We start from the raw sequence: 26,674 nt of genomic DNA, 5'->3' as shown, positions 1-26,674 counted from the left end.
TTTGGTTTTTTCTTCTCGAGCTGATCTTTGAAATTTTCTGTTCAGCTCTTGGACCTCTTCAATTCTTCCATTTGCTTTAGCTTCTCTACGCTGGAGAGCAAGTTTCAGAGTCTCCTCTGACATAAAACATAAAACCTGAACATAAAACAGAAATCCTCACAACTGAACCAGTAAACAACATCATGAAGAATGGAGAAAAGATTGAAGTTGTCAAGGACTCCATTTTACTTGGACTCACAATCAACACCCATGCAAACAGCTGTCAAGAAGTCAAACAGCATATTGCAGCTGGTGAATCTGCTGCCACAAAGGCCTTTTTAAAGTCAATTTGAGGAATTAGAAAAGTGTGTTTTCAGTTGTCTGATATGCATGTGAAAGCTGGATAGTGAATAAGAAAGACTGAAGAATTGATTCATTTGAATTATGGTATGGGCAAAGAATATTGTATACACCATCTTCTTAGAAGTGAGGATGATGAGACTTAATCGAATGTACTTTGGACATGTTATCAGGAGGGATAAGACCCTTAAGAAGAACGTTATGCTTGGCAGAGTGTCAGCAAAGAAGACCCCCAACTAGATGGATTGACACAGTGGCTGCAACAATGGGCTCAAACATGATAATTGTAGATGATGCATGGAGGGGATTGGAACCATGGCAATGAAATGATATACGATGGAATGAATGTAAAACCAAAGTTCTCTCATGTAAACTATCATATAATTCACAATAAAACATTAAAAAAAACACAAAACAAAACATGGTAATTGTGAGGATGGTGCCGGGTGAAGGAGTGTTTCATTCGTTGGTGCATAGGATCCCTGTGAATCAAGCTAATCACACAGAAAAGTCGAAATATAGAATGAATCATTTGTGTAGAAGTACTGTGGAGATTGTCTGAAGCTTATTGCTAACCTATCCATTCAGTATGTTACAGTTACTTTACAGAGGCTGTCTTTTGTCTTCCAATGAGATTAAAAGTACTGAGCTATATGGTTAAATTGCATTATTATAATTTAAAATGGTTTTTCATTATAACCACATGTAAAGATTTATTTCGAAATGGAATTTGGAGTTAATAAGGTAGTTTGATTTTAAGAAAAACTAAAATATATTTTTTATATATATATCGCTGTAAAGATATCATTAAGAACTTTGCATTCTATTTATTCTGTTTGTTTATTACAGAAGATGTTGAGTAATTTAGGAAATGTAAATGAATGTGAGCATTGGCTTGAGTGAATTATGTGTGATTTGCGTGTCTGAGGGAGAGCCGGTTGTTGATAAGTGCCCTGGAGCTGGTTTCAACTCTTAGAAACCCCTTGTAGGGTTTCTGAGGAGGGGCAGACTGGTGAGTTTGAACCGCCAACCTTGTGGTCCAGTACATCGCCACACCGGGACTCCCTTTTTTAGGGGGGGGAGGGGGGGAGCAGGTTAGGCAAGATAACTGCCTGGAGGTTTCGAAGAACGATACATTTTGTGTAAGTTTTTGGGATTGAATAAGAATTTTTAAACATTTGCTATTTAAGTCTTAAGTGTGTATGTAAAATCAAGTGTGTGAAAGTTTGAGGTAGGTAAGATGAAATATGAAACTGAATATGATAGTAAGTACTGTTCTCATAATAAACCAAACACAAAACCAGACCTACTTCTTGAGAGAGAAAATAGAGCAGCCCTTAAAAGTTTTTTAGTTTAGTAATCTGGTTTGCTATTGAGCTACTATATAGATTTTAGTGTTTGAAATATCCTCTGTAGCAAAGTGAACAGAAGTTCAAATTGACACTAAAAAGTAAAGTTGAGAGACAACTTGTTCAAAGATATTTGTGGTAGCTTTTTAATCCTAAACTGACTTTACTGTGTGATTTCATGAACTATGTGTAATGCTTTCATCTGTTAGTAAAAATTTGAGTTCATTTGTTTCTTCTGCTTTTTAGAAAGCAAAATTAATAGATATTAATTTCCTATTGATATAATCTTTTAAACCTTTTCTTATTATTTTCTAAAAATCAGCCTATTTTAAGGAAAATTATTTCTGAAGATGTGTTAAAAGTTGTTTCAATAACAAAAAAACCAAAGTCTTACTGTTGTTGTTAGGTGCCATCGAGTCAGTACCAACTCATAGCGACTTCTTATGCACAACAGAATGAAACACTGCTGGATCCTGGGCCAACCTCACTATTGTTGCCACGCTTGAGTCCATTGATGCTGCCACTTGGCCAGTCCATCTCTTTGGGGGTCTTCCTCTTTTTCTCTGACCCTCCACCTTACCAAACATGATACCCTTCTTCAGCAACTGGTCCCTCCTGACAATATGTCCCAAGTATAAGAGATGAAGTTTGGCCATCTTGGTCTCCAAGGAGAACTTTGGCTGCACTTCTTCAAAAAGGGTTCTTTTGGCAGCCCATGGCACTTTGAGTATTCTCCTCCAACACCATAACTCAAATGCATCAATTCTTCCAAGGTCTGCCTTATTCACTGTCCAGCTGTCACATGCATATGAGGTTATTGAAAATACCATGGCTTTGGGTCAGGCGCACCATAGTCCTCAAGCTGACATCTTTGCTCTTCAACACTTTAAAAAGGTCTTGTGCAGCAGATTTGCCTAATGTAATACGTCGTTCGATTTCTTGTCTGCTGCTTCCGTGAGTGTTGATACTTGATCCAAGAAGAATGAAGTCCTTGACGACTTTAGTGTTTTCTTCATTGGTAAGAATATTGTTTACTGGTGCAGTAATGAGGATCTTTGTTTTCTTGACATTGAGATGTAATCCATACCGAAGGCTGTGGTCTTTTGTCTTCATTAGTAAATGTTTTAAGTCCTCTTCACTTTCAGCAAGCAAGCTTGTATCATCTGCATATCACAGGTTGTTAATGAGTCTCCCTCCAAACCTGATGCCACGTTTTTCATCATAGGATCTCTATACTTGATTGCATCTTTACATTTATCATGTCTTTCTTAGTTTAACAAAGTGACTATATTTAACTGAGTGCTTCACAGTTTTATGTTAATTTGAAAGAAATAGCAAAATCATAATAAGAAGAATTAGTATTATCTATTAGGTAGCCTTTCTTTGCAAATTTCCAAGTGTTTCAGTATTCTTCTAGATAAGGGAAATATTATCTTTGTTTTTTAGATGAGGGTACTGAAGTTTGAATTTGTTCTGTTTTGCGTCTCAAGGCTCTTCCAGAACTCTAAGCACTGTGCACAAGATCAGTTAGGCTTTTGGTATATTGCTGCTCCTTATTGCTTCGCAAGTGATTTGTGTGTGTGTGTGAGTGAGAGAGAGAGAGAAAAAACTTGTGAATTGAGTGAAGATTTATAAGCAGACCATTAGGTTTGCATAAAAAAAATCATACACTTTGCTTTATCTCAGTGAACTCCATTAACAATATGCCACTTCCTCCTTCCTTGTGGTTCTTATTTCTTCTGTTCCACTCTCCTTCCCAGCCTTTCTGAACTTTGCCCTTAGGTAAATGTTGCCCTTTTGATCTTCAATGGTTGCTCATTCCAGGGTGAGCGTATCTCACTAGTGTTGTGTCTGTTTCCTATTTACTACTTGGCTGGAAATTGGGCCATGAGGACAAGATCCATTTCTCACCTGAAGGGTGGCCAAGAGCCATAGTCTCCGGTTTCTCCAGTCTCTTTCTGACCAGCAATATTGAGTTTTCTTCCACATTTTCTCTGCCTGTGTCTGGGACCTTCTAATATAATTTGTTTCAGAGCAGTTGGCAAGTGGTAGTCAGGCATCATCTAGTTCTTTTGGTCCAGTTGTTTTCATTTCATGATAGACATAAAATTAAAGAATGTCTTTGGCATACATTGTTGTTGTTGAGTGCCTTCATAGCAAAGCAGGTGTTCTTTTTTTTTTGTTGTTTTAAAAGGCATTTTTTTTTTATAGGTCATTGTTTCAAATCCCAACTTTGCTGCCACTTGTTTTTAAACATAAGTTCTAGAAACTGCCGTTTCTTCATTTGTAAAACTGAATTAATGATACCATTGTTGCTGAAGTTGATAAAGGAGTGATGTTCGGAAGGACATTACAGAGCCTTCTGGTGAGGCCCAAAGTTAAAGATAATACAATAACCATACTTGCCATGATAGAAAGCCCCCCTTTTTTGTATTTTGGAAATCACCAAAATAATGGCCCAAGTACCTGCCAAATTATTTTATTTACAGAGGATGTGTGCAAAGGTTTTCATGCTTTATTTTGTTTTGTTTTTAAAGGTTGCGGGAAGTTTCAGAGAAACTGAACAAATATAATTTAAACAGGTAAGGACTTTAAGATTTAAACATTTTTCCATCAAAAGTAAATTTTATTAGGAAAAATAACTCATACTTAGGCAGCAGCTCTGAAGAATCTTTTCATTCAGGTTGTTGTTGTTTGCTGTTGCATCCCTTCTGACTCATGGAGGCCCTGAGAGTGGCTGCTGGGTTTGAACTACTGACCTTGCCATTGTCTGTTTAGTGCTTATCCTACAGTGCCATCTTTTTTATTTGCTGGGTTCATTTACTGACCTTGCCATTGTCTGTTGAGTGCTTATCCTACAGTGCCATCTTTTTTATTTGCTGGGTTCATTTACTGACCTTGCCATTGTCTGTTCAGTGCTTATCCTAGAGTCCTGGTGTGGCACTATAGAATAAGCATTGGACAGCAAGGTTACTTTAAGCTTCAGGGTCGGCCGTTTGAACTAATCAGGGCTCCTTGGAAACCCTGTACTGGGTCAATATGTGTTGGAACGGAATCAGTACTTAACAAAAACAATGATGATTGTTGTTAAGTGTGGGGAGTGTGGACTGCCTACTCTGGACTGCAAACCACAGTGTCCGTGGTTTGAGATTGCCAGCTGCTTTGTGGAAGAAACATTAGGATTTCTGCTTCTGAGAAGCCTTAAAGCCTAAGTAAGAAACCCTATACAGGGTCTCTATAGCACTAAACAACAACATAATGATTATGGAGATCTCATAATTATTACTTTTTAATTATTGCTTTATAATACGTAAACAGCATTGTGTTTTTTTCTTGTTGATTGGGGGGAATAAAAACTTAGAATGTATTTACCATTGAAAAGGTAATTTTACTTATATACACTCTTTGTCTCTCTCTCTCTCTCTGTTTTTTTTTTTTTTAAATTTCCCAGCCCTCCCCCTTTGAATGTATTGGAACAGGCGACTATTAAACAGTGTGTGGTGGGACCAAATCATGCTGCCTTTCTTCTTGAGGTAAGTTTTTTATTCTGAGGTAGAGAAACAGAAAGTGAAGATACAGTAATTGTGTATCATCTTCTTTCTTAACTAGAGAAAATAAGCAGCTACTGGAAGTGCTATTTCAGAGGCCCTACAGCTCTGATTCTAGTGTCAGTGAGTCTGGGCCCAGAGAAAATGTAAATGATTTACTAGAATTTGAAATTAGTCACTGAATGGGGAAGCTCACCATAATGTAGTCATCTCCTTACTCTCAATTCTTTCAATTGTTGTCCACTGGTTTCTTGATATATGTGTGTATTCTCCTTCACCAACTCAGGCCGGAGATCCGGCAGGATTGGGAATTTGTTAGTTGTCTTCTAAATTGGCTGTGATGGACATAGACTGCTGTTTGTTGAAAACATCAAGTTTGAATTCACATTTTTACTTTGGAAATCTCTTCTCTTCTCTTCGCCCTCAGGACGGTAGAGTCTGCAGGATCGGCTTTTCAGTACAGCCGGACAGATTGGAATTGGGTAGACCTGATAGTAATGATGGGTAAGATGTTACATATTAAATATGTGCCTCGAAGACAGTACTTTCAGTGCTGTATTTTCGTTTTTTAGAAACACTCAAATGAAAAACAAAAAGCACGGCAGAAAATCACATGCTTAAAGTAGAGCGAAATGATGGTCACTTTGCAGTTTGGTTTAATTTTCTACAAGCAGAGATTGGTGGCTTTATGAACAGTAACAGTAGCAGAGATGTCAAGGGTTTTGTAACAGAAAAGGGTGCCATGAGAAACATGTTTTCTGTGTTGTTTGCTCTTTGACCGAAATGAGTTTTTAAGTTATGATTTTACCCTTTAATATTTCCAAATTAAGTAACTCTGAACACAAGGTCTCTAAATTTTGTAGCCCTTAAAAATAATAACATATAAAGAATGGGTGTGTGGTATGGTATGATGTGTTTCAGTTGGTTGCATCTAAAGAAACATTAAACATCTAAATAACAATTTTTTAGTTAGCATTCATTTGCAGTTAAAATATGAAAACTAGTTTCAACCAGAAAAGAACACTAGATAGTTAGGAGACTACTTCACATTTTTAGATTAGATTTTAGAACAGAGAGCCTCATTAGACTGGTGTTTTACCTCAGTAGGAATTCTTACATTCCATGTAGAGACCTAGGTTTGATTCTCAACCAAGACGTCACTCTCTCGGTGATGGCTTGTGTAATATGATTTTGATCAGGTGTCAGCAGAGCTTTCACACAAAGATGAACTAGGAAGAGAGGCTTGGCATTGTCCTGAAAATCAACCATCGGAAATCCCGCGGGTCACAGTTGTCAGACCCAAAACCAGTCGTGGGGATGGTGCAAGACCAGGCAGTGCTTGATTCTCATGCACAGAGTTGCTGTGTGTTGGGGGCTGACTCATCAGCAACTAACAAAACCCAGAACAACTTGGAATTTCAGGTTTGTTCCTAGACATTTTAGGACAATTTTGTGAATGTTGTACCTTTTGTTTTTTTCCCAGGTCAAAGCTGAACAGCAACTCAGGAGCAGGAAGGACTTCGAGGCCTGGTAGAACGAGCGACTCTCCATGGTTTCTCTCAGGGTCTGAGACTCTGGGGAGGCTGGCAGGCAATACCCTAGGGTAAGTTGTGGCTGGATGAAGGCACCGCTGGTCTGTACCACTGTCCTGTACATACTCTCACTCTGAGTGATCATCTTCAGTAACGCCCTAGTGCTGGAATGAGGAGGTTCTTAACTCTGAGCAGGGAGCCCATGTTGCTCATGGTACACCACTGTGATAAAAGTAGCCCACACAAAGCCAATCACTGTGAGCCCAGGTGAATTATACCTTTAAAAAATATTATGTGTTTATGGTGTCACCATGTCATTTATGCCATGTAATGTTTTAGTAATACCAATTTTGGTCAAAATTTGTGACTTATTCTTGTATATAAACATCTAACATTTATTTCCTGGTATCTAGATTGTATTGTTTTCTCTGTATTTAAATATTTAAATAAAGAAACTATATACAGATTCTAAGGCAAATAGATACTTTTACTTTTTTTTAAGTTTTTATTATGAATTATGTGATAGTTTAATGGGAAAACAATAGCTTTATATTCATCCTGTCGTATTTCGGTACATTGCAATGATTACAATCCTCTCCATGCATCATCAAACAACCAAAGGGTGCATCCTGCAAGCCTGAGCACCCCGCCTCCCCGGCTGCCAGCACACAGCCCATTTATTTCCCTCTCTGAGTCCAGGGCCACCAACCGCTCCATATCTCCATATCATCATCTCTGCCTCCATCCTCTGACGTCACTGCTTCTCTGGGTAGGATCCCGCACGCCACTCCTCTCCCTTGATGATCCCAGGAAGCTCCGCTCCTGGACTGCAAAATCAACCACTCCCTTTCTTTTGTTACAAAACATCTACCTTTACATTTCAATCCTCACAGTCAGTTCTGATAGCAGTTATTCACTGTTGTACCACAAGAGTCTTTCTCCAAGACTCCTTTCATCTGCCCCGTCCAGACAAATTGGAAACCACTCAGTGGAAATTGTACCTTCCCCTGCACCCTCTGGAACTAGGCTCCATCTTGAAAACTTGAAAGTCAGTCATTTCTTGCCTTTGTAAGCCCCCCCCCCCCCGCCACACACACACAGTTCTTGGTTAGACAATGTCTAAATTGCCCATCTCCGTCAAGCCCTACTTACTAAGGGGGTAGGTGGAACTGGTCCTCTCGGTAAAGATTTGTTCCCTCTTTTGAGCTACTACATCCATAAGTATAGGTCAAGTTCATCAAATTGTAGCAGGTTACTCTCCCCCCCCCCCCCCTTTCTTCTTTTCGCGCTCTGATCATCCAGCCATTGAAACCCCATCAAGTGGGTATTATCTGCAAGTACGGGTGTTCTTGTGTATCTCCCCTCACTTCATATCAGCTGGATGCTTCACTCTCAGCTGTAGTCCTCTGTGGCCATGTAACTGTCTCTGGGCCCAGGAGTCCCCGGGTCTTGCCATACTGTTGGCCAGCCAGGTCTCAATGTGGGTTTACTATAGGTTCACAGGATTCTATTGAACATGGTCGGACTTAGGTAATAACTTCATTGCTGTTTTTCCCCCACTTCCCCTTATTTGTGACCAACGTGGTTGCCAGCAAGACTACATGCCTGCTTGTGTATTCCCCTTGAGACTTAGTCTTGGAAAGGGGTTTTCCCTGAGGGAACCCAACCTTGCCTTGATGGCCCCCAGGCAAACAACTTGCTTGTTCTCATAGTAGTCAGTCGGGCTGCTGTTGTTATTTTTGTTTTTTTCCTGCCGGTCTTTGTTTCAAGAAAAATCTTCTGTTCTTCTAGCTGTTCCAGGCTGGTCTGCTTGTCCTTTCAAGTGGAAATTTCCCACCTCAGAAGATTTCTGGATGGGGTTCAGGATTCTACCTATGGTCTTATGCAATGCAAAGGCTCTATAGGGAATCTCCTTCACTGGGCAAGTTCTAGCCCCATTTTAGGAATTACAGTCAGTTATAGGCAGAAGGTGGACTTACAAGCTTTCTATGGTGATGTTTCTGGCTATTCCGTTCTCTCCCCCCTCTTCCCATCAAGTGTCTGTTTTACAGTGGTAGGCAAGGGAAACCAAGAGTCAAAAGACAGCCAAGCATCTTAACATTACTTCCCCTCTTTTACTCATACCATGCCTCAATCCCTGCATCCCAGGGCCATGTTGTTCCAAGGTTGTACATAAACCATTATTTACCTCTCTCCCACTTAGTCCATGCAAACCTACCTAACTGTTCTCCCATCCACCTTGTTCTTCTATTCCCCTCCCCTTTCTTGTGTATTGTCTATTCCCCTCCGCCCGCCACAGCACCCAAGCTATCCTGTGTCTGTTTCCTACCCTGTGCTCATCTTCCCCTCTCTTCCTTCAACCTACCCCATACAACCTGGTAACCAGCAAATAATTTCCCCTTCCCCCTTATAGTGTGGGTTCTTTTTCTTATTTTTTTTACAATATTAGTCCTATGCAGTATTTCTCCTTTTGCGACTAATTTCACTCAGCATAATGTCATCAAAGTTCATCCATCTTATGCGGTGGCTTGCACCTTCCTTGTTATTCTTCAAGGTAGCATAATATTCCATTGTGTGTATGTACAAAGTTTATTTATCTATTCTTCAGTTGATGGGCACTTAGGCTGTCTCCATCTTTTTGCTGTTGTAAATAGTGCTGCTATGAACATTGGTATACATATATCTACTCGTGTTATGGCTTGTATTTCTTGTGGGTAATTCCAAGTAGAAGAATTGCTGAATAATAAGTTATTTCAATTTCAGCCTTCTGAGGAAGCGCCACATTGCTTTCCAGAGTGGTTGGACCATTTTGCAATCCCACCAACAATGTAGGAGGGACTCTCTGCATCCTCACCAGCATTTATTGTCCTCTACTTTTTTGATCTTTGCTGTTATTGCTGTTGTGAGATGATATCTCATTGTTGTTTTGATTTGCATCTCTCTAAGGAGCTCTGGTAGCGCAGTGGTTACGAATTGGGCTGCTAACCTCAGGATCAGTAGTTCGAAACTACCAGCTGTTCCACGGGAGAAAGATGAGGCTTTCTGCTTGTGTAAAGATTTACAGCCTTGGAAACGCTGTGCAGGGTCGCTATGAGTCGGAACCGACTCCACGGCACACAACAACAATGGCTAGTGATCGCAGAAATTTCTTCATATTTTTGTTAGCTGCCCAGATCTCCTCCTTGGTGAAGTGTCTATTCATATCCTGTGCCCATTTTTTAATTGGGTCATTTGTCTTTTTTTTGTAGAGGTGTTGTAGTTTCCTATAGATGTTAGAGATTAGTCCCTTGTCCAATGTGTTGTTGCAAAAGATTTTTTCCCATTCTCTGGACTCCCTTTTATACTCTTGTGGTGAAGTCTTTTGATGCACATAAGTTTTTAATTTTTAGTATGTCCCAATCATCTGTTTTGTCTACTTTTGTTTGTGTGGTTTTCGAAATGTTTGGTAGTCTGTTGTTGTTGTTATGTGCCATGAAGTTGGTTCCGACTCATAGCGACTCTGTACAGGGTTTCCGAGGCTGTAAATCTTTACGGGAGCAGAAAGCCTCATCTTTCTCCCGCAAAACAGCTGGTAGTTTCGAACTACTGACCTTGCAGTTCACAGCCTGATTCGTAATCACTACGCTACCAGTAGTCTGTGTATTCCCTGAATTAGTGCAAGTATCTACTTTTAAACCAACCAGCCAAGTGTGTGGACAAGTTGTGGCTCATGGACTTGAAGTTTGCAAGCTGTGAACTAATTCCATACTAGATGTAATTTTCCTTAGTTGGCTTTGACAATATAACTGAAGTATGAGAGATGAAGATTGGCCATCCTGGCCTCCCCAGGAGCACTCTGGTTGCACTTCTTCCAACACAGATCTGTTGGTTCTTTTGGCTGCCCATGACACTTTCAATATTTTCCTCCAACACCATAACTCAAAAGCATCAATTCTTCTATGGTCTTCCTTATTCACTGTCCAGCTTTCGCATGCATATGAGGTTATTGAAAATACCATGGCTTGAGTCAGGCACACCTTAGTCCTCAAGCTGACATCTTTGCTCTTCAACACTTTAAAAAGGTCGCGTGCAGCAGATTTGCCTAATGCAGTACGTCGTTTGATTTCTTGACTGCTGCTTCCATGAGTGTACGTAATGTGTACTACAGCTTATTTTGGGGTTGTAACTACAAATATGTGGTGTGAGGGTATTTTAAAAATTATATTAAAAGACACAGAAGTATGATACCTGTTTCTAATAAATGATAAATTCATACGTAAACATTTTTAAAAACGAGCTATTAATTTGGCCTTTAACTAGACAAATAATGGTATCTGACTAAGGAGAATGAAAATGTGACCCAAAGTGATCTTTTCAGAATGCTTGTTAAAATGCTAATTCTAAAAATTCTCCAATATTTAGAAGTCGCTGGAGTTCAGGAGTGAGTGGAAGTGGAGGAGGGTCTTCTGGAAGGTCATCAGCTGGAGCTCGAGATTCCCGCCGACAGACTCGAGTTATTCGGACAGGACGAGATCGAGGGTCGGGGCTTCTTGGTAGTCAGCCCCAGCCAGTTATTCCAGCATCTGTCATTCCAGAGGAGCTGATTTCACAGGTATGAATACTGTAGGTTTAGAATGCTTAACAGGATAAGGAGAAGTTTAATTTAGTTTGGCGAACTGACTGCCCCTTTTTTTTAAAAAAAAAAACCCTAGAAAGATGATTTTGATTAAAAAAATTAAATCGAAGGAAATTGGCATGGTCTTGTCATTCTTTTTTGTTTGTTTGTTTAATTTAACTAATTTCTTTTTTAACTTCAGGCCCAAGTTGTTTTACAAGGCAAATCCAGAAGTGTCATTATTCGGGAGCTTCAGCGAACAAACCTTGATGTAAACCTTGCTGTAAATAATTTACTTAGCCGAGATGATGAAGATGGAGATGATGGGGATGATACAGCCAGTGAATCTTATTTGCCTGGAGGTTGGTGGACCATCACCATGGATTTCTCATCTTTGGAGTGTTCTTTTGACTGGAGGATGTGATTTTAAATCACAAATAATTTTCTGACTATTCTTTTTCAAGGTGGAAGATTATCCATACTGTAGCGCTGCCTAATTTGATTGTAAAGTTCCTTTTCAGGGAAAATGTTTATGTTTATTGGTCTTGTGTTTGGTCCTAGTAAAGAGATGGCTGTAGTGATAACTCTGTCAGCTGTTGTTTTTGATGTCTTTATTACTGAGTATGGTTTATGACCACTGAGCTGCATTTCGATTTTGATTGTGTGATCCCCTATATTTTGCAAATATTACATCTTAGTGATCTGTTTTTCTTCTGGTTACTTAGTTGGTAGCCTAAGCAATTAGTATGCATTTGTTGATTAGAATCTACATTCCCATTGTTAACTTCCTTTTTATACCAGGTAATGCCAGATCAGTCCCTCATCTTAATGTATTGTGATTTTTAGAGATCTTCCAGTATCCTACAAGTGGTCTTTCTATAGCAGCTTCATTTTTTGTTTGTTTCTGTTTATAGAGGATCTTATGTCTCTTCTTGATGCGGACATTCATTCTGCCCACCCAAGTGTCATTATTGATGCAGATGCCATGTTTTCTGAAGATATTAGCTATTTTGGTTACCCTTCATTTCGTCGTTCATCACTTTCCAGGCTAGGCTCTTCTCGAGGTAATTTTGCATTTATTTCTTTTATTGAGAGAACAGTGATAGAATTCACTGTATTTGAAATTTTAATATTACAGTAGATAGAAATGCTACATTTAGTGCTTTCAGATATTTTAAAACTAGTGTTTTGTTTTTTGAAGAGCCACAGTAGTATTTTAGAGGTGATCTTGTGGCATGTGTATTAGGGGTTATGACTAACCTGTCTCTTTAACTGGCAATATGGATTCTGAACTAAAAGCAGAATTCTACTTTACAGTGACATGCAGCATTCAGAAAACAAAGTTTCCTTAGTTTCTTTAATTCAAACAAAGTGAGTTTTCTGGTCATTTTAAAGCCTAGTTAGAAGGAGAAAACAACCAACCAACCAATACCTGGTTAGATGAAAGAGTAAATTCTTTAAAAAAGCTTATTGGATTCACCAATAATAAATACATACATATGCTATTTTTAAAACTTTGAAGTCTTTCAGAGACGTTTGGAGGCCAGAAAGATTAATTTCAATCCAGCTTCTCTCTGTACATATTGTTATAGCTTTAGCTTACATCATAACTTTAATAAATTAATAGTTTTGCTTTCCGGAATGTAAAACTTGATTCAAATGATAGTCAGGAATCAACTGTATTGGTTTTTGTCTTCGGTAGATTGGAAAAGTGCCGTCTTATATTAAGATCTTGCTACAAATATCTAGTGCTTAAAAAAGAGTTTTTAAATAACAAAAAACTGGTTACCTTTTAGACTGTAATGAAATGGCTTTAGAATTTTCATGCAAATGCATAGTTTATTGCTGTAAATGCATTGCATTTAAGATTTTCAATATCTAATGTAATAAAGTGCTTTAAAATTTCTCCCTATTATCTTTTCTTAAGGTTATTTTATGTAGGTATTACTTTCAGTTTGAGCCATATGATTTGCTGATTATTTGACTAGTATTGACTTGTATAAGTGGCAATTTCCTATGGTTCAACTTGGCTTCTAATCTTTATTATCTACCTCTTGCAAAGTTTATTTTGGTACTTTGTTTAAAAAGATAATATCAGTAAACTGGGGGAGAAATGACTTTAGATAGTTTATTAAACCAATTTTAAGGGAAGCATTTTTGTTTGGAATTCTTGATTTTATTTTTAAACAGGCAAGTTTGTCTGGTTCCTCAAAATTTTAATGAAGACATTCATGAAAGTTTAACCCTACACTATTACTTTAAATGTGGGATGGGGTTATCAAAAGCTATATAGCTAGTTTAAATTAATGGATATGTATTTTAACCTTTTCAAGTTTTTTTTTTTTTTTTTAGTATTATTTAAAAAAAATAATTGAAGACTCTACAAATACTTTTTGTCTTATGTATTTGTAACTAATGTATTGAAATTCTCATTTATTTTGCAAATTTTCTAATAGATAATTTAAAAAGTTAAGTAAACATTTTTAATGAAAGCTAGTTTTTAAACTTCATTAAAATTTTTTCAAAATCTGGTCTGAAATAAAGCAATTCTGCTCTAAAAACATGTAGTTGGAATACAAAGAAGCCTGTTTCTATATAGTTTAAAAACAAAAACAAATACTAGTTGATAATTTTCCTCCATTCACTTGATGAAAGGGTTCATAGTTTGAATGTTGCATGTCAGGCTTAGTAGATACACATTTACTTTAAAGTTTTTGTGAGTAGATAAACTGCTGTTAGTTGCATCCTGAAGGGTCTTTACTAGAGAGTGGCTTACTTTTATCCCACTGGTGTGACCCAATTGCATACCAGTTCTCCTTCTTCCCTTAGAGAGAGACTCTGAGCTGTTGCGTGAACGTGAATCTGTTTTACGTTTACGTGAACGAAGGTGGCTTGATGGAGCCTCATTTGATAATGAAAGGGGCTCTACCAGCAAGGAAGGAGAACCAAACTTGGATAAGAAGAATACGCCTGTTCAAAGTCCAGTTTCTCTAGGAGAAGATTTGCAGTGGTGGCCTGATAAGGTATTTGGGAACAATCTATGCCCCTTTTCATTTCAGTGGATTCCTGGCAAGTACCCCTCCTCTCATCCTTGAATATATTAGTTTGGATTTCTTTACTGTCATTTATTTAAAAAAAAAAAAGGAAGTAAACATAAAGTATTTTATTTTGTTTTAAAATATGAAGGGGATTTAAAATGTTTGTGGGAAATTTTCAGTATCTTTTAAATTCCATTTCCCATGAACTTTCTAAAGTCCCCCATACAAGCAGAGCACCTTTTATTGAGCATTACATAGTCATCTCAGTTAGATGTGTTCAGTGGTGCTGTGTTTCTTCCTACTTGAAGGGAATCTGAGAACCCGGGAAGATAGTTCTAGATAACACATAAGCATTTTGTCTTAGGACTTGTTTCCTGGTAATAATTACTCTGATGACTGATGGAACATTCCACAGTAGATACTTAGTAATACTTAGTATTTTGTAATACTGTCAGACGGACCCTAGCAAGAAGGGAAATGGCTTCCAGTTAATGCCAGTGGAGTTAGTGGTCATTGATGCAGTGTGCATGTCAGGGCAAGATGGGGGATCTGTGTTTCCTTGATTACTTAGCTGCCCCATTGAACCGGCAGTGAGTCCCAGTGTGTTTTGGAAGGGACTGGGGGTTGGGGGAAAGCTTTGACCTGCATCTTGAGGAGTAGTACAGTGGCTAGTTGCTAGAAGCATTCAGGATTTGTTTGATTGGATTGAATCTTTGAAACTCCATCACTTCCACAAGTGATGAAGCAGCCAGTGCATTATCTTCTGTGATTAAGAACTCATCTTCAAAGGCAACTGTAGAAAGCCTCATTTTTTATTTTTATTTTCTGACTCTTTTTTGGTTGGCGTGTTTCTTCTTATTCTCCGAGCCACTTGGGTAGGAAGTTTCCTTCAGTCGATGTGAACTAGAAGAAGATGAGAACATTGAAGTTGATCTCTAACAGATAAAGAAGGGTTTCTTTATGAATTTGCATGTGGAATATTAAAAGGAAATGTTATTTAACTTTCTGAGTTTATTTTTATACAATTATTGTGAGTCTTAATGTAATTTGTTTCCCTCTGTATTCAGCTCATGTGGAAACCTTGGATACAAGAAGGAACCTGAATTTTAATCAGTCTCTCTGGGAGCAGAGGCATTCTGTTTTCTTTGGAAGCTGCCAAACTTTCCCTGAATTGCGTTTTCTCACTTATTTCCATAAAGCTAGAAACATTCTAAGTTTTACTTCATATAGTAGAAGGTCATGTAAACAATTAGGGTTTTTTCCTCCTTTGTTTGCTGTTTCCTCTTTCTGTGCCTGGCGATTATTAGGGTTGTGTCTGTTTCTGGTTGGCAGGAAGTAATAGAGGACTCATAGTCTTGTTTGTATGATTTAGTTTAGGCTTCTTTAGTGTATGATATATTTTTTGATTGATGAAAGTGGTTTTGAAGAGAGCAAGCTTTGTAATTCTTCTGGCCAGTGTATTGGGTAGTCAGTCTTTGTTTACTCTTACTGATGGACATACTTTTTTTAAGGTGCAACTCATTCATAGAGACAGTTACTTAAGTGTACACCATGAAATCTTGACACTGTACAAGACTATTGTCCATTATTTTTGTGGTTTGTTTAGACATTGAGTGAATGAAGGAATAGTAGCACACAAAGTAACCTATATTCTACCTACATTTTTTTTCTTCTTATGAAATATGTAATTTAAAATAGTGCTTTGAAAAAGAAACGTTGTATTAGCTCATGACTGAAATTGAAGACAAAAGAATTTAAATTCCAGAAATGGGCTCAACTTAAACCTAGTTAAAGAGGGGCTGTGTGCTGATGACCAGGGAGCAGGCTTGCACCGGTATACCCTTTGATTTGTTGATGATGAATGGAGGGGATTGTAACCATGGCAATTAAATGATATATGATAGGATGAATGTAAAGCTAATGTTCTCCTATGTAAACTATCACATAATTCACAATAAAACATTACCAAAAAAGAACAAAAACAACACAAAAAAACTAGTTTAGCTCTTTAAGTATTATCACAGTCATCAACAAATACCATTAGGTGTTTGCCAGCAGGGCTAAATGCTACATTCAGAAAGAGAATACAGAGAGCTTAGGACAAACATCCAGAGGCATAGGCTAAAGAACACTTGCAGGAACAGTCAATATGTAGGATCAACATTGGTTAGGGGACATTATCGCCAAGAAGTAAAAGTTTTGGGGGAAGACCTACTAGGGAAGAAGGAGAGGTAGTTCAAAGTGCAGGATGATAAAGAGTCAGGATGCATTTGCTGTCTGCTGCTGGTGCATAGAGGTAAAGAGATGGATCTGCCAAGAGCAGAGGGGCCCAGTAGGAATTCCTAGCTCAAAACACTTCCGAACTTTATTATGTTCAGGCCAACACTTGGAAAACTGAGTAGCTAGAGAGTCCCCATCCATCATTTTTTCGCCACACCACAGATATATGTGCCTGGTTACCACCAAGTCCCTGGTGCTTTTACTAGGTACTAAAGCTACAAACAAGCACCCCCAAAATGCTAGTTGTCATTGAGTTAATTCCATTCATGTCTTAATATAGTGGTACTCCCTATAGGGTTTTAAATGATTGAGTTTTCAGAAGTCGATTAGCTATGTTTTTCTTCTTAGACACATCTGGATGTATTTGAAGCTCCAACTTCTGAGTTAACAGCTGAGTACATTGACCATTTGCATCACCCATGACAATAGTGATCATCAACACTAGATAGCGAACTTGTCTCATGATACTTGGAGTAGAATACAGGATACAGATGATGATTAGTCAAGCAAATAAGTACTTATGAAATACAGATGATTGGGGTTGTGTGTCTACAGAATCTTGGGAGCTGTTGAATTATTTTGACATCATAGTTAATAACCTCTACATCCTCACACCTGGTAGACTTAATTTTATATGAGTTAGTAAACTTGGAATTTCATAGTGGGAAGAGATTATAGAGTTTATCTCTGAGCCATTCTTTTTTTAATGTTTTATTGTGTATTGTGTGATAGTTTACATGGGGGAAACATTAGTTTTGCATTCATTCTATCATGCATCATTTCATTGCAATAGTTACCATCCCGTCCATGCATTGTCCCCCAGTCAGAAGGTATACCCTACAAGCCCCCACGGTCCTCAGCACACAGTGAGACATTCATTTTTATAGATGATGAAACCGATGGTGTCTTTTCTGTTCATGTTCACATAACTAGTTAATAATCATCCAGCAGTGAAGCCAGGAAGCTTGATTCCAAAGACAGTGCTTTCCTAATACAGCATGTTTCCCCAAAATACATGAGAAATAGTGTCTTTTATTTGTTTATTTTGGTCAAAATATCCACCTCTGCTTATTTTCAGAAGTGACCGCTAATCTAACATTCTTAAATTGTAAGTCCTGATTTTTATATGCTAGGATACATGAGAAAGTTTTTTGGTAACTTACCTGGATTAGTTCCTACTTTGCCACCACTCGTTTACAGGTCCAGTCAGTCAGTTCTTCAAAGTGTCAACCTTTTTTCAAAGATCATTAAAGCTCATTAATCATACAATGTTTGTTCTCTCTCTTTTAAACCCTTACAGTATAATTGTGAATTGAAAATAGTTGAGGTAACCTTCAACTGTAAATGGTCCCGTGAGTTAAATGTCAAAGCTAGTATAAAAGCATAATTGAAAATGATCAGAGGATGTTGAAGCTTCGTGAAGATAGAAATGAGGTTCATTCACTCAGTGATGTGACTTTAGTAGCTGTGATTAAATACTTGCTGTGTGTTCAGTTCTTGGTTAGATGTTAGTGTTAGAACTTTGTAGGTAGGCAGGGAAATGCCGTTAGTATGTTTGAATAAGTGCCATAGAAGAATTAAGCACAAGAGACTGGGTGTCACAGGAGCCTGTGTGGGGTCATGTCTGAAAATTTGTATTTTAGCTCTGCCACCAGCTAGTTGTGTGACCTTGGTTAAATGCTTCAACTTCTCTGAACCTCAGTTTTCACATTTGTTTTTCACTTGATTCTACCTTATGGAATTATTGTGAGAATTAAATGGCTTTAATACACAGTTTACCCTTGAGTAGCACAGAGGTTAAGGTTGCTGACTGCCCTGGAGTATTCTGAGGTTTTTTCCTGTGTATGGCTGTGAGCCCAAGTGTTGTGAGTATCTGCTTAAAATGCCATTAGCTCTCTCAGTGTAAGCAACTGGTCTCTCCAGTAATGGCTGGCCATTAACCATCGCACCCTCCCTAGCTGGAGAGACAGACTGCTCTCGCTGATGTGGTTACAGCCACAGTGTTAAAAGTGAACATTCCTGCAAAACTTAAGCTCACTGTAGTTGTACCACAAAAAAAAAAACAAAACCCATGTATAAGCGTGCCGCAGTTCAAACCCATGTTGCTCAAGAGGCAATGATACATTTGTCGAAAAATGCAATTTTCCCACAAAGTTTTTTAAATCCTCCCCCCCCCCCCCCAATGAATGTAAAGTACAAAGAAGAGCAAGCAGAAGTAGGGTCCTGCTTCAGGATGAAGGTTTAGGCAGTTCCTGTGGTCCTGGAGGGAGGAGTTGAGAGAGCTCAGTGGATTGTGCTTATTCTCTTTATAATACCTGATGCTCTGACTATATTTTCTGGCTAAAACCTTTCATTCTCAAATAAAATGTGTTCTAAAGGACTGCTAAGGCAAAGCTAGAAAATCAAAACCCATTTATAGAGGTATAAATATATCAAATGCCTAGGAAAATATAGTTACAATGGAAGTCCTGAGCTGCTTCTAGGTGTTCTGGTACAAAAAGTGAAATACAATGAGTTATATAATTCTCCTTTCATAAAATGAAGCAGAAGTTTTTCAGGAGAGATGTTTTTCTCCACCTGTAAAGTTTGCTTAAGAAAAGTTTATCATGGGTTACTGTCCCCATTCTTGAACATCTCAGAGATGTGTGTGAGACATAAGTTCTTTGTTTATATACTGCTAGTGTTAACTTGAAGCCCTGGTGTGGTGCCACAGGTTAAGCACTTGATCACAAGATCAGTTTGAACTGGAAGGTTGGTGATTCAAACTCACTAGCCACTTCTTGGAAACCTATATGGGGTCACTATGAGTTGGTACTGACTTGACAGTACTTAATAACAAAAACAACAACATTAACTTAATTTATACTATTAATAAGAAATAAAGACTTGTATTTTTGCCTCTTTCTGGTAAAACCCATCAGAGACTTCTCACTGCTCTGCATGAATTGGCTTCTGCCTCCCATTCCCATAGTTTAGAGCTTGACCAGCTCTTTCCTGTCTTTGAGGGAAGCACATGAGACTCATTTCCCAAGGCTGGTCTGCTTGTCTTTTTCTCATCATTTGAGTCTCAGCCTCATTGTCACCGATCAGAGGAGCTCTGACTGTAGTTCAGTTCTATGTGATTGACTGTGTGAAACTCCTCTATTCATTTCATATTGTCTTTTACATACCAACACCATTTTTTTTTTTAAATTAAAAAAAGGAAAGAACAACTTTCTTTGTATGTAGCACCTGCCCCAGTTTGTAGCTATTACATTTTCTAAACGTTCCTCTTTGTATTTCTGTATTGTCTGTCTCATGGTTGGCACTTAGGTATTTCTGCTACTTGTTCACTTCACTTGCAGATCTTGGAGAGTTTTATATATTACACCAGCTGCTCCTTAGAAACCCTATACAGGGTCGCTATGGGTGGAATTGATTCATTGGCACTTAACAAAACAACAATAACACACACGGGAGCACAGTGGCTCCATACGATAAGCACTGGACTGTGAACCACACAGCCCATGGTTTGATCCCACCAGCCCCTCTGCAGGAGAAAGATGAGGCTTTCTGCTACTGCAAAGATTTAATGTCTCAGAAACCCTGCACAACGTTGCTATAAATAAGAACTACCTCTGTAGCACTTAACTAACAACAACAACTCTGTACACATTTTGTCCCTACATTCTGACCTATTGTGTAAATAACTAAATTGTATTATTAAATATGTTGTTGTTAAATATCGATGTGGTTCAAACCTACTTATCGTCAAGTATTATATTCTACAGTGCTACATATACTGCCAGGGAAAAAGGAAAATTGGAATCGTTAATGGATTGATTACTTATAGCAGGGATGGGGAACCTTTTTTTGCCAAAATTTATGACATCATTAGCTTGCCATATAAAATTATTAGCTTTAAAAAATTTGGCTACTATATTTGGTCAAGCATTGGAAGTATTGTTCAGGCCTTCTGAACATCCGAAGACTTAGCTGACAGAAGTAATGGTGTGGAGCTTGATGAACTATGATGGTGTTTCAGATGCTCAGATTCTCTCTCCCTTTAGAATGCTTTGTAGCACCTGGAACACTTACACCCTCTAGGGCAGCCAGTGCAGGATTGAGTACTACAGGGTTTGCTGTAAAAATCTGATCATCTGACTAGAGAATGATTAGCTTTGTATGTAATTACAGTGTGCTGAAAAATCGATTGATGGTGCTTTGCCTCTTTCTTTTCACACAACTGTCAAAGTAACTTTGGTCAAAGTTTTGCTAAATGAAACTGAATGTTTTGAGTGACCATTTGTGGTAGCCATTCCAAAGTGATATTTTCAATGTATTTAGATTATTTATTAACAAATGTTCATTTGTTAATTAACTGCTCAGTTACTTACATGTTTCAAGTATTTGCTGAGTCCTGTCCTAGACACTGAATAAAGAAGTAAACAAAATACCAGTTCTCCAAAAGTTTGCCTGTGCATGTGTTTCCATAGCCCGTATGTAGTACTGGTAGAACATACAGCTCAAGTTTTATAAGGACTTAGAGCAACTAAAGTTCAGTAGTGACATAATTTGTGTTTGTGGAACTGTTAAACCTTTCAAACCAGGATACAATGTTGGGATATTGCCTAGTCTTATTTATCAGTACTAAGTAAATATTTAATTGATATACATGAAACCTTTAGTTCAGCAGAAACTGGAGGAGGCTGTTCTTTAAACCAAAAACTCTAGCACTGTGATAGAGAAAGAATGAAGCCACAAATATTCACAGTCTAGTTTTGGTACATTCTTATCAGTCTGTCAAGTGAGACAATCCATTTGCCACATGGAGTTGGTGAATAGCAAGGATGCTAAGAAGGTCTTTCTGCTCCCGCAAGGATTTGCAGCATCAGACAACCTACACGGGATTGCTATGAATCTGAACCAACTTGACAGCACTTAAGAACAACAGTATCCCCTTTCTTGATTTTCTTTAAATATTTCAAATCTAGCATTTCTAGTAGTTGACTGGGGCGGGTAGTTGGGTGGATAAAGTAAGCCTGGTATTCAGTTGTAATTTCGCATTTCTCTCCTGCAATAGGTAATTAATATTCACAAGTAGTAAAATTTACTCTTGTCCTTGAAGATTTTACTCCCTAAGTTAGAAATCTAGGTTATCTTATCTTTTCCAAGTAAAATAATTCCCTGCTCCCTGACCACCAATGAAAAACACCTGGAATAAGGAGGCAACAAGGATAGGAGTTAGAGACTGCCAAGGAAATGGAATAGAGACTTGTGAGTGGAGCATTTTTCTTTTCATAAGTTTTTAACATATTCTGATGTGTTTAGAGTGGTGGCTTTTGTCCTTCAATTTCTGATTCAGATGTTATCATTGTGTTTAATAAGCAGACAAAGAGGCAAATGGCCTGCAAGTCTGATCTCAAAGCATTGATGGCAATTTTTCCATTGCCTTTCTTTGGCTATTACTGGGTTTCCAGGGCCTGCACGTTGCTTCAGTCTGATTCCCACTGCAGAGTTTCCATTGGCTGGTACAGGACATTGGTCCATACCTGAAACATATCGAAGTCAGTTGTGAGTAGGTCTGTACACACACCATGTGCGTGCTTGTTCTAGGGATGGTTTATTCTAACTCTACTCTTACGGAGTCCTGGTGTAGGTGCTGTAGGTTAATTTGCCAGACTGCAAAACCGTTTGAACTGCAAGGTTGGTGGTTCAAGCTCACCAGTTGCTCCTCGGAAACCCTATACAGGGTCACTATGGGTTGGAACCGACTCGATGGCACTTAACAACAACAACAACAAATAATAATACTCTAACAAGGCACTTGCTTGAAAAAAGCAGAGTTAAGCTTGTTTGTTCACCAGTAATTATGCTCCTACCATGTGGGATGTGCTACCCTGAACTATAGGGATGTAGAGGTTCCTAACATAGACCCGCCCATGATATCTCAGCAGGGCAGAGAAAATTCAGATGCAATACAATGCATTCCCAGTGTGGTCTGTGATCACTGCTAGAATGAGGTGTGAGCCAAGCGTTATAGGAGACCAGAGCAGGGAACAAATGACTGAAGTCACCTGAAAGCTTTTACTCAGACCGCAAAGAGGAAATGTCGGCATAGCAGTATTTTCCAGATTAAAGTAGGCACTGATCAGGATGCAGAGGCACTCCCAACCATGTCAACCTGAGGCTGAAGCCATAGAAGGTCATGGTATTGCGATTGAGAAACAGTGAGCAGTTCAGCGGAGAGGGAGGAGGAGAAGAGAGTGGGGCACAGTTGTAGATGACCCTTGACAACTTGCCAGGAAGGTGAGATGTCCTGCAGTCACCATGAAGTCAAGTGAGATTAGTGGGGTTTTGTTATGATTTGTTTGTTGCATTTATATTTAAGAAGGCAAATCATAGAAAAAAGAGTCATTTATGAAGTTGATAAAATTGTGAAAATATGGCACTGTGAGACTTTCAGCTGACATCATGGTAGTGGGGTGCGAGGCAGGGACATATGTGAAAAAAGGGACATGAACAGAAACTGGGGCAAAGCCTTGCTTGGTGATGCTGGGGAGATTGTGGAAATAGTCCAGGAGAGAGGAGGAGAAGTTCCAGAGCATGTGATAAGTAGGGTCAACTGTTTAATATTTAAATGGTCATTTAACATTCAAATTAAATTTAAATGTTTAAAGACTAGGTAGATTGGTTAAATACATGAGGCAGTGGTTTGGCAGTTGTGTGATAGTGAGTAGTGAAAATGAATCATGTGCCAAGATAATTCGCTTTACCCTGAATAGGATTGAAGGAAAGATTTGGATGCTTGTTGGGAGTTGCGAGAGGGCGTTGCATCAAAGTAAATCTAGAGGTAAAAATATCTGGAAGCTTGGGCCAGAGAGCTTTGATTTTCTTGGCAAGTAGGAGAGAAGCCGGGAGCAGAGTAATCACAGTGGAATTTGAGCACTTGTCTGCGCCTGGCTTGTACTGTGTATTTTACATGTCCTACCTCATTTAGCCTCTCCTGATAAGTCCTGGGTGGACTCCTGGATAATCAGCGGTGGACTGCTAACAACAAGGTTAGTGGTTCAAGCCCACTAGCTGCTCCTTAGAAACCATATATGTGGTGTCTATATGAGTTGGAATTGACTCAACAGCACTTAACAACAACAATAATAATATGTATAGTTATTATGATCATTTTAGAGGTGAAGAAATGGGTTCAGAAAAATTACATATCTTACCTGAGGTTGGATCCAGGTTTTGGGCTCACTTGGTCTGATAATATCATCTTTAGTTTTTAATGAAGAGGTCAAGAGGGAGTTTGAGGGATAAATGGTAAAATTCTGTGCAGCTCCCAAAGAGAAAGTATATTTTCAGATACTCCCAATGAACAGAAAGAGAGATTACTAATCTCAGAATTTCAAATTTGGCCTGTCTTCTCTTTCTCCCCTTACTCCCTCCAATAGAAGTGCCTTGAAAATAGGGCTGAATAGAGGGTATACCTAGGCGCTATGGTGAGGAGCTCTGGTAGCGTAGTGGTTACGAATCGGTCTGCGAACCGCAAGGTTATCAGTTCAAAACTACCAGCTGTTCTGTGGGAGAAAGATGAGGCTTTCTGTTAAAATTTACAGCTTTGGAAACCCTATACAGGGTAGCAATGAGTCGGAACCGACTGCATGGCACATAACCACCGTCACCAGGGTATGACTAGATGGGAGCCCTCGTGGTGTAATGTGTTAGCCATTGGACTGCTGGCCAAACTGACAGCAGATCAAATCCACAGGCTGTTCTGTGAGAGAGAAAGATGAGGTTTCTACTCTTGTAAGATTTAGTCTCGTACACCCTAGGAGCAGGTCTCCTCTGCCCTGTAGGGTTGCTGTGAGTTGGGATTGACTTGATGGGATTGGAATTCATAGTTACAGATAAAGGAGTCTGTCAGAATTAGTGTTGTTCGTTCTGTATGTCCTGGAGGCATGACCTGTGTACCAATACAACAGTATAACTTGGCCGACTCTGTAAGTATTGGCTAAGCACTATAGCCCATCGGACCAAGTAAGACTGGAATTTGGCAGAAAACCAGAAAGACACCATTAAGTTAACATTCATGGACCCAGAATTCCAGGAACATAGAAGTATTCTATAAACCAGTAATAAAAAGTACAACCTAAAATCTGTTATTTGAAAGGTTTACTTTCCAAATTTCTGGAAGACTTAATGTTCTTGATCATATTGGTTTCATGTTTAAAAAAAAAAAAAAAAAAGTCATTGATAATGGCTTTTTACATTCCTCAGCCAATCTTTCTATAATTTAATTGAATTCTAGCTCATTCCATGTGCATTGCCTTAAAACTAAATGAACATTTAACCATAAACCATAGACATTTGTTTCCACAGCTTGGAAGTGTCTACAGGAAAGGAGTTTTCTGTTTGGGCACCTTTCCCTTTTTCAAATCGCTACACTGGTGTTTCTGTTTGTTTGCTTCATTCATTCAACACCGTTACTGAGCACCTACTATGTATGTGTCAGGCTGTAAGTGCTGGGGATGCCTATGCACAAAACTATAGGTTTGTTACAACACTGTGTTATTTTTATTTTCATTTTATAGGATGGAACAAAATTCATCTGTATTGGGGCTCTGTATTCTGAGCTTTTGGCTGTCAGCAGTAAAGGAGAACTATATCAGTGGAAGTGGAGTGAATCTGAGCCTTATAGAAATGCACAGGTATTTCATTCTATGAAATCTTGCATTGAATAGCTACATATGTCAGCATACAACATTGTAATCATTTTTCTTATGCATTCAAAGAATCCTTCATTACACCATCCACGAGCAACATTTTTGGGTTTAACCAATGAAAAGATAGTCCTCCTGTCTGCAAACAGCATCCGAGCAACTGTTGCTACAGAAAATAATAAGGTATGAAGCACTTTGTGTTGATAAACATCTCATGCATAAATTATTTTTTTACCTCCCTGTTCATTTTCTATCTTTTTATTTTAAAAAAGATGTTGTTGTTGGGTGCCATTGAGTCGGTACGGACTCTTAGTGACTGTATGCACAACAGAAATAAACACCGGAAATTAAGAATACTTTTAAAGTCACCTTTAGCATTGAAGGGGAATACACAGTAATTGTACCAAAGAGAACCGAACAGTGTTCAACCATTTCAAGAGGTAGCATGTGATAAGAGCTGCTGATACTAAAGGAAGAAGTCCAAACTGCACTAAAGGCATTTGACTGTGTCTATCAAAACAAATTGTTGATAACATGGCCAAGAATGCCAGAACATTTCATTGTACACATGAGGAATCTGTACAAAGACCAAGAGGCAGTCATTCAAACCTATCAAGGGCATACTGAATGGTGCTCAACAGGGTTGGTTCTTTGAAGAATGATGAAACAAGATGGCGGAACGGGTGGAAGTGCAGTAAAGGAGCTCCACCAACAAGAACATAGAATACCCGACCAAGCAGGCTCAGGGGATGGTCCCAGAACTCTGAACCACATATAAAGGAATATTTAGAAGGTTGGAAGGCTCACAGCTGGGGGAATTCTGCCATTTTTGGCAGAAGCAAAAAATCTATTGCTTTCTAGTCCGGGATGCTTGGCTGCTCTAGGAGCTGCCATCTTGGGTGAGACCACGCTGGAGAAGATCGGAGTGGCCACAGATGCCTGGCAGAACCGCTGAGATAAAGGTGTGGACATTCTTCTCTTTTGGTATCTGTTCATTGGTCCCTTGCTGTCTGCGCACCTCCATTCTGGTGACTATATGGGTGCCTGAGCTAGTGGGCACCCCAGCCCCACCCTAGGAGGGTTCTACTATACATGCGCACAGATCTCCTCGAAATTTAAAGAAAAAGTTTCCAATTAAAACTAAACAGCCACAGCTGGCCCTGAATGTTTCCAATTAGGAAAAAGGCCTGAACGGGGATTGTGGAGCATGACAAGCAGACAAAAGAGGAAATAGGCCGAAAATTAAATCCTAAGTTACGTCAAAACGACTGACAGTGGTATCTTGAAACTTCTCA

At 38.8% G+C, this 26,674-nt stretch overlaps 1 protein-coding gene across 1 annotated transcript in view; it reads left to right on the top strand.

Annotated features, from left to right (window-relative positions):
* Nucleotides 1–26,674, top strand: part of UBR5 (ubiquitin protein ligase E3 component n-recognin 5) — a 173,698-nt gene that overhangs the window by 63,382 nt on the left and 83,642 nt on the right. Inside the window, exons 2-11 of the mRNA XM_006830617.1 lie at nt 4,226–4,270; nt 5,140–5,221; nt 5,664–5,740; nt 6,720–6,839; nt 11,170–11,359; nt 11,565–11,724; nt 12,277–12,426; nt 14,174–14,385; nt 25,251–25,367; nt 25,452–25,562. Coding sequence (XP_006830680.1) covers nt 4,226–4,270; nt 5,140–5,221; nt 5,664–5,740; nt 6,720–6,839; nt 11,170–11,359; nt 11,565–11,724; nt 12,277–12,426; nt 14,174–14,385; nt 25,251–25,367; nt 25,452–25,562 — 1,264 coding nt within the window. The remainder of the gene's footprint in view (nt 1–4,225; nt 4,271–5,139; nt 5,222–5,663; nt 5,741–6,719; nt 6,840–11,169; nt 11,360–11,564; nt 11,725–12,276; nt 12,427–14,173; nt 14,386–25,250; nt 25,368–25,451; nt 25,563–26,674) is intronic.

The sequence above is a fragment of the Chrysochloris asiatica genome, unplaced genomic scaffold (genome assembly GCF_000296735.1).
Source record: "Chrysochloris asiatica unplaced genomic scaffold, ChrAsi1.0 scaffold00001, whole genome shotgun sequence".
NCBI classification, from domain to species: domain Eukaryota; kingdom Metazoa; phylum Chordata; class Mammalia; order Afrosoricida; family Chrysochloridae; genus Chrysochloris; species Chrysochloris asiatica.
This window is presented reverse-complemented; position numbering and strand designations above follow the sequence as displayed.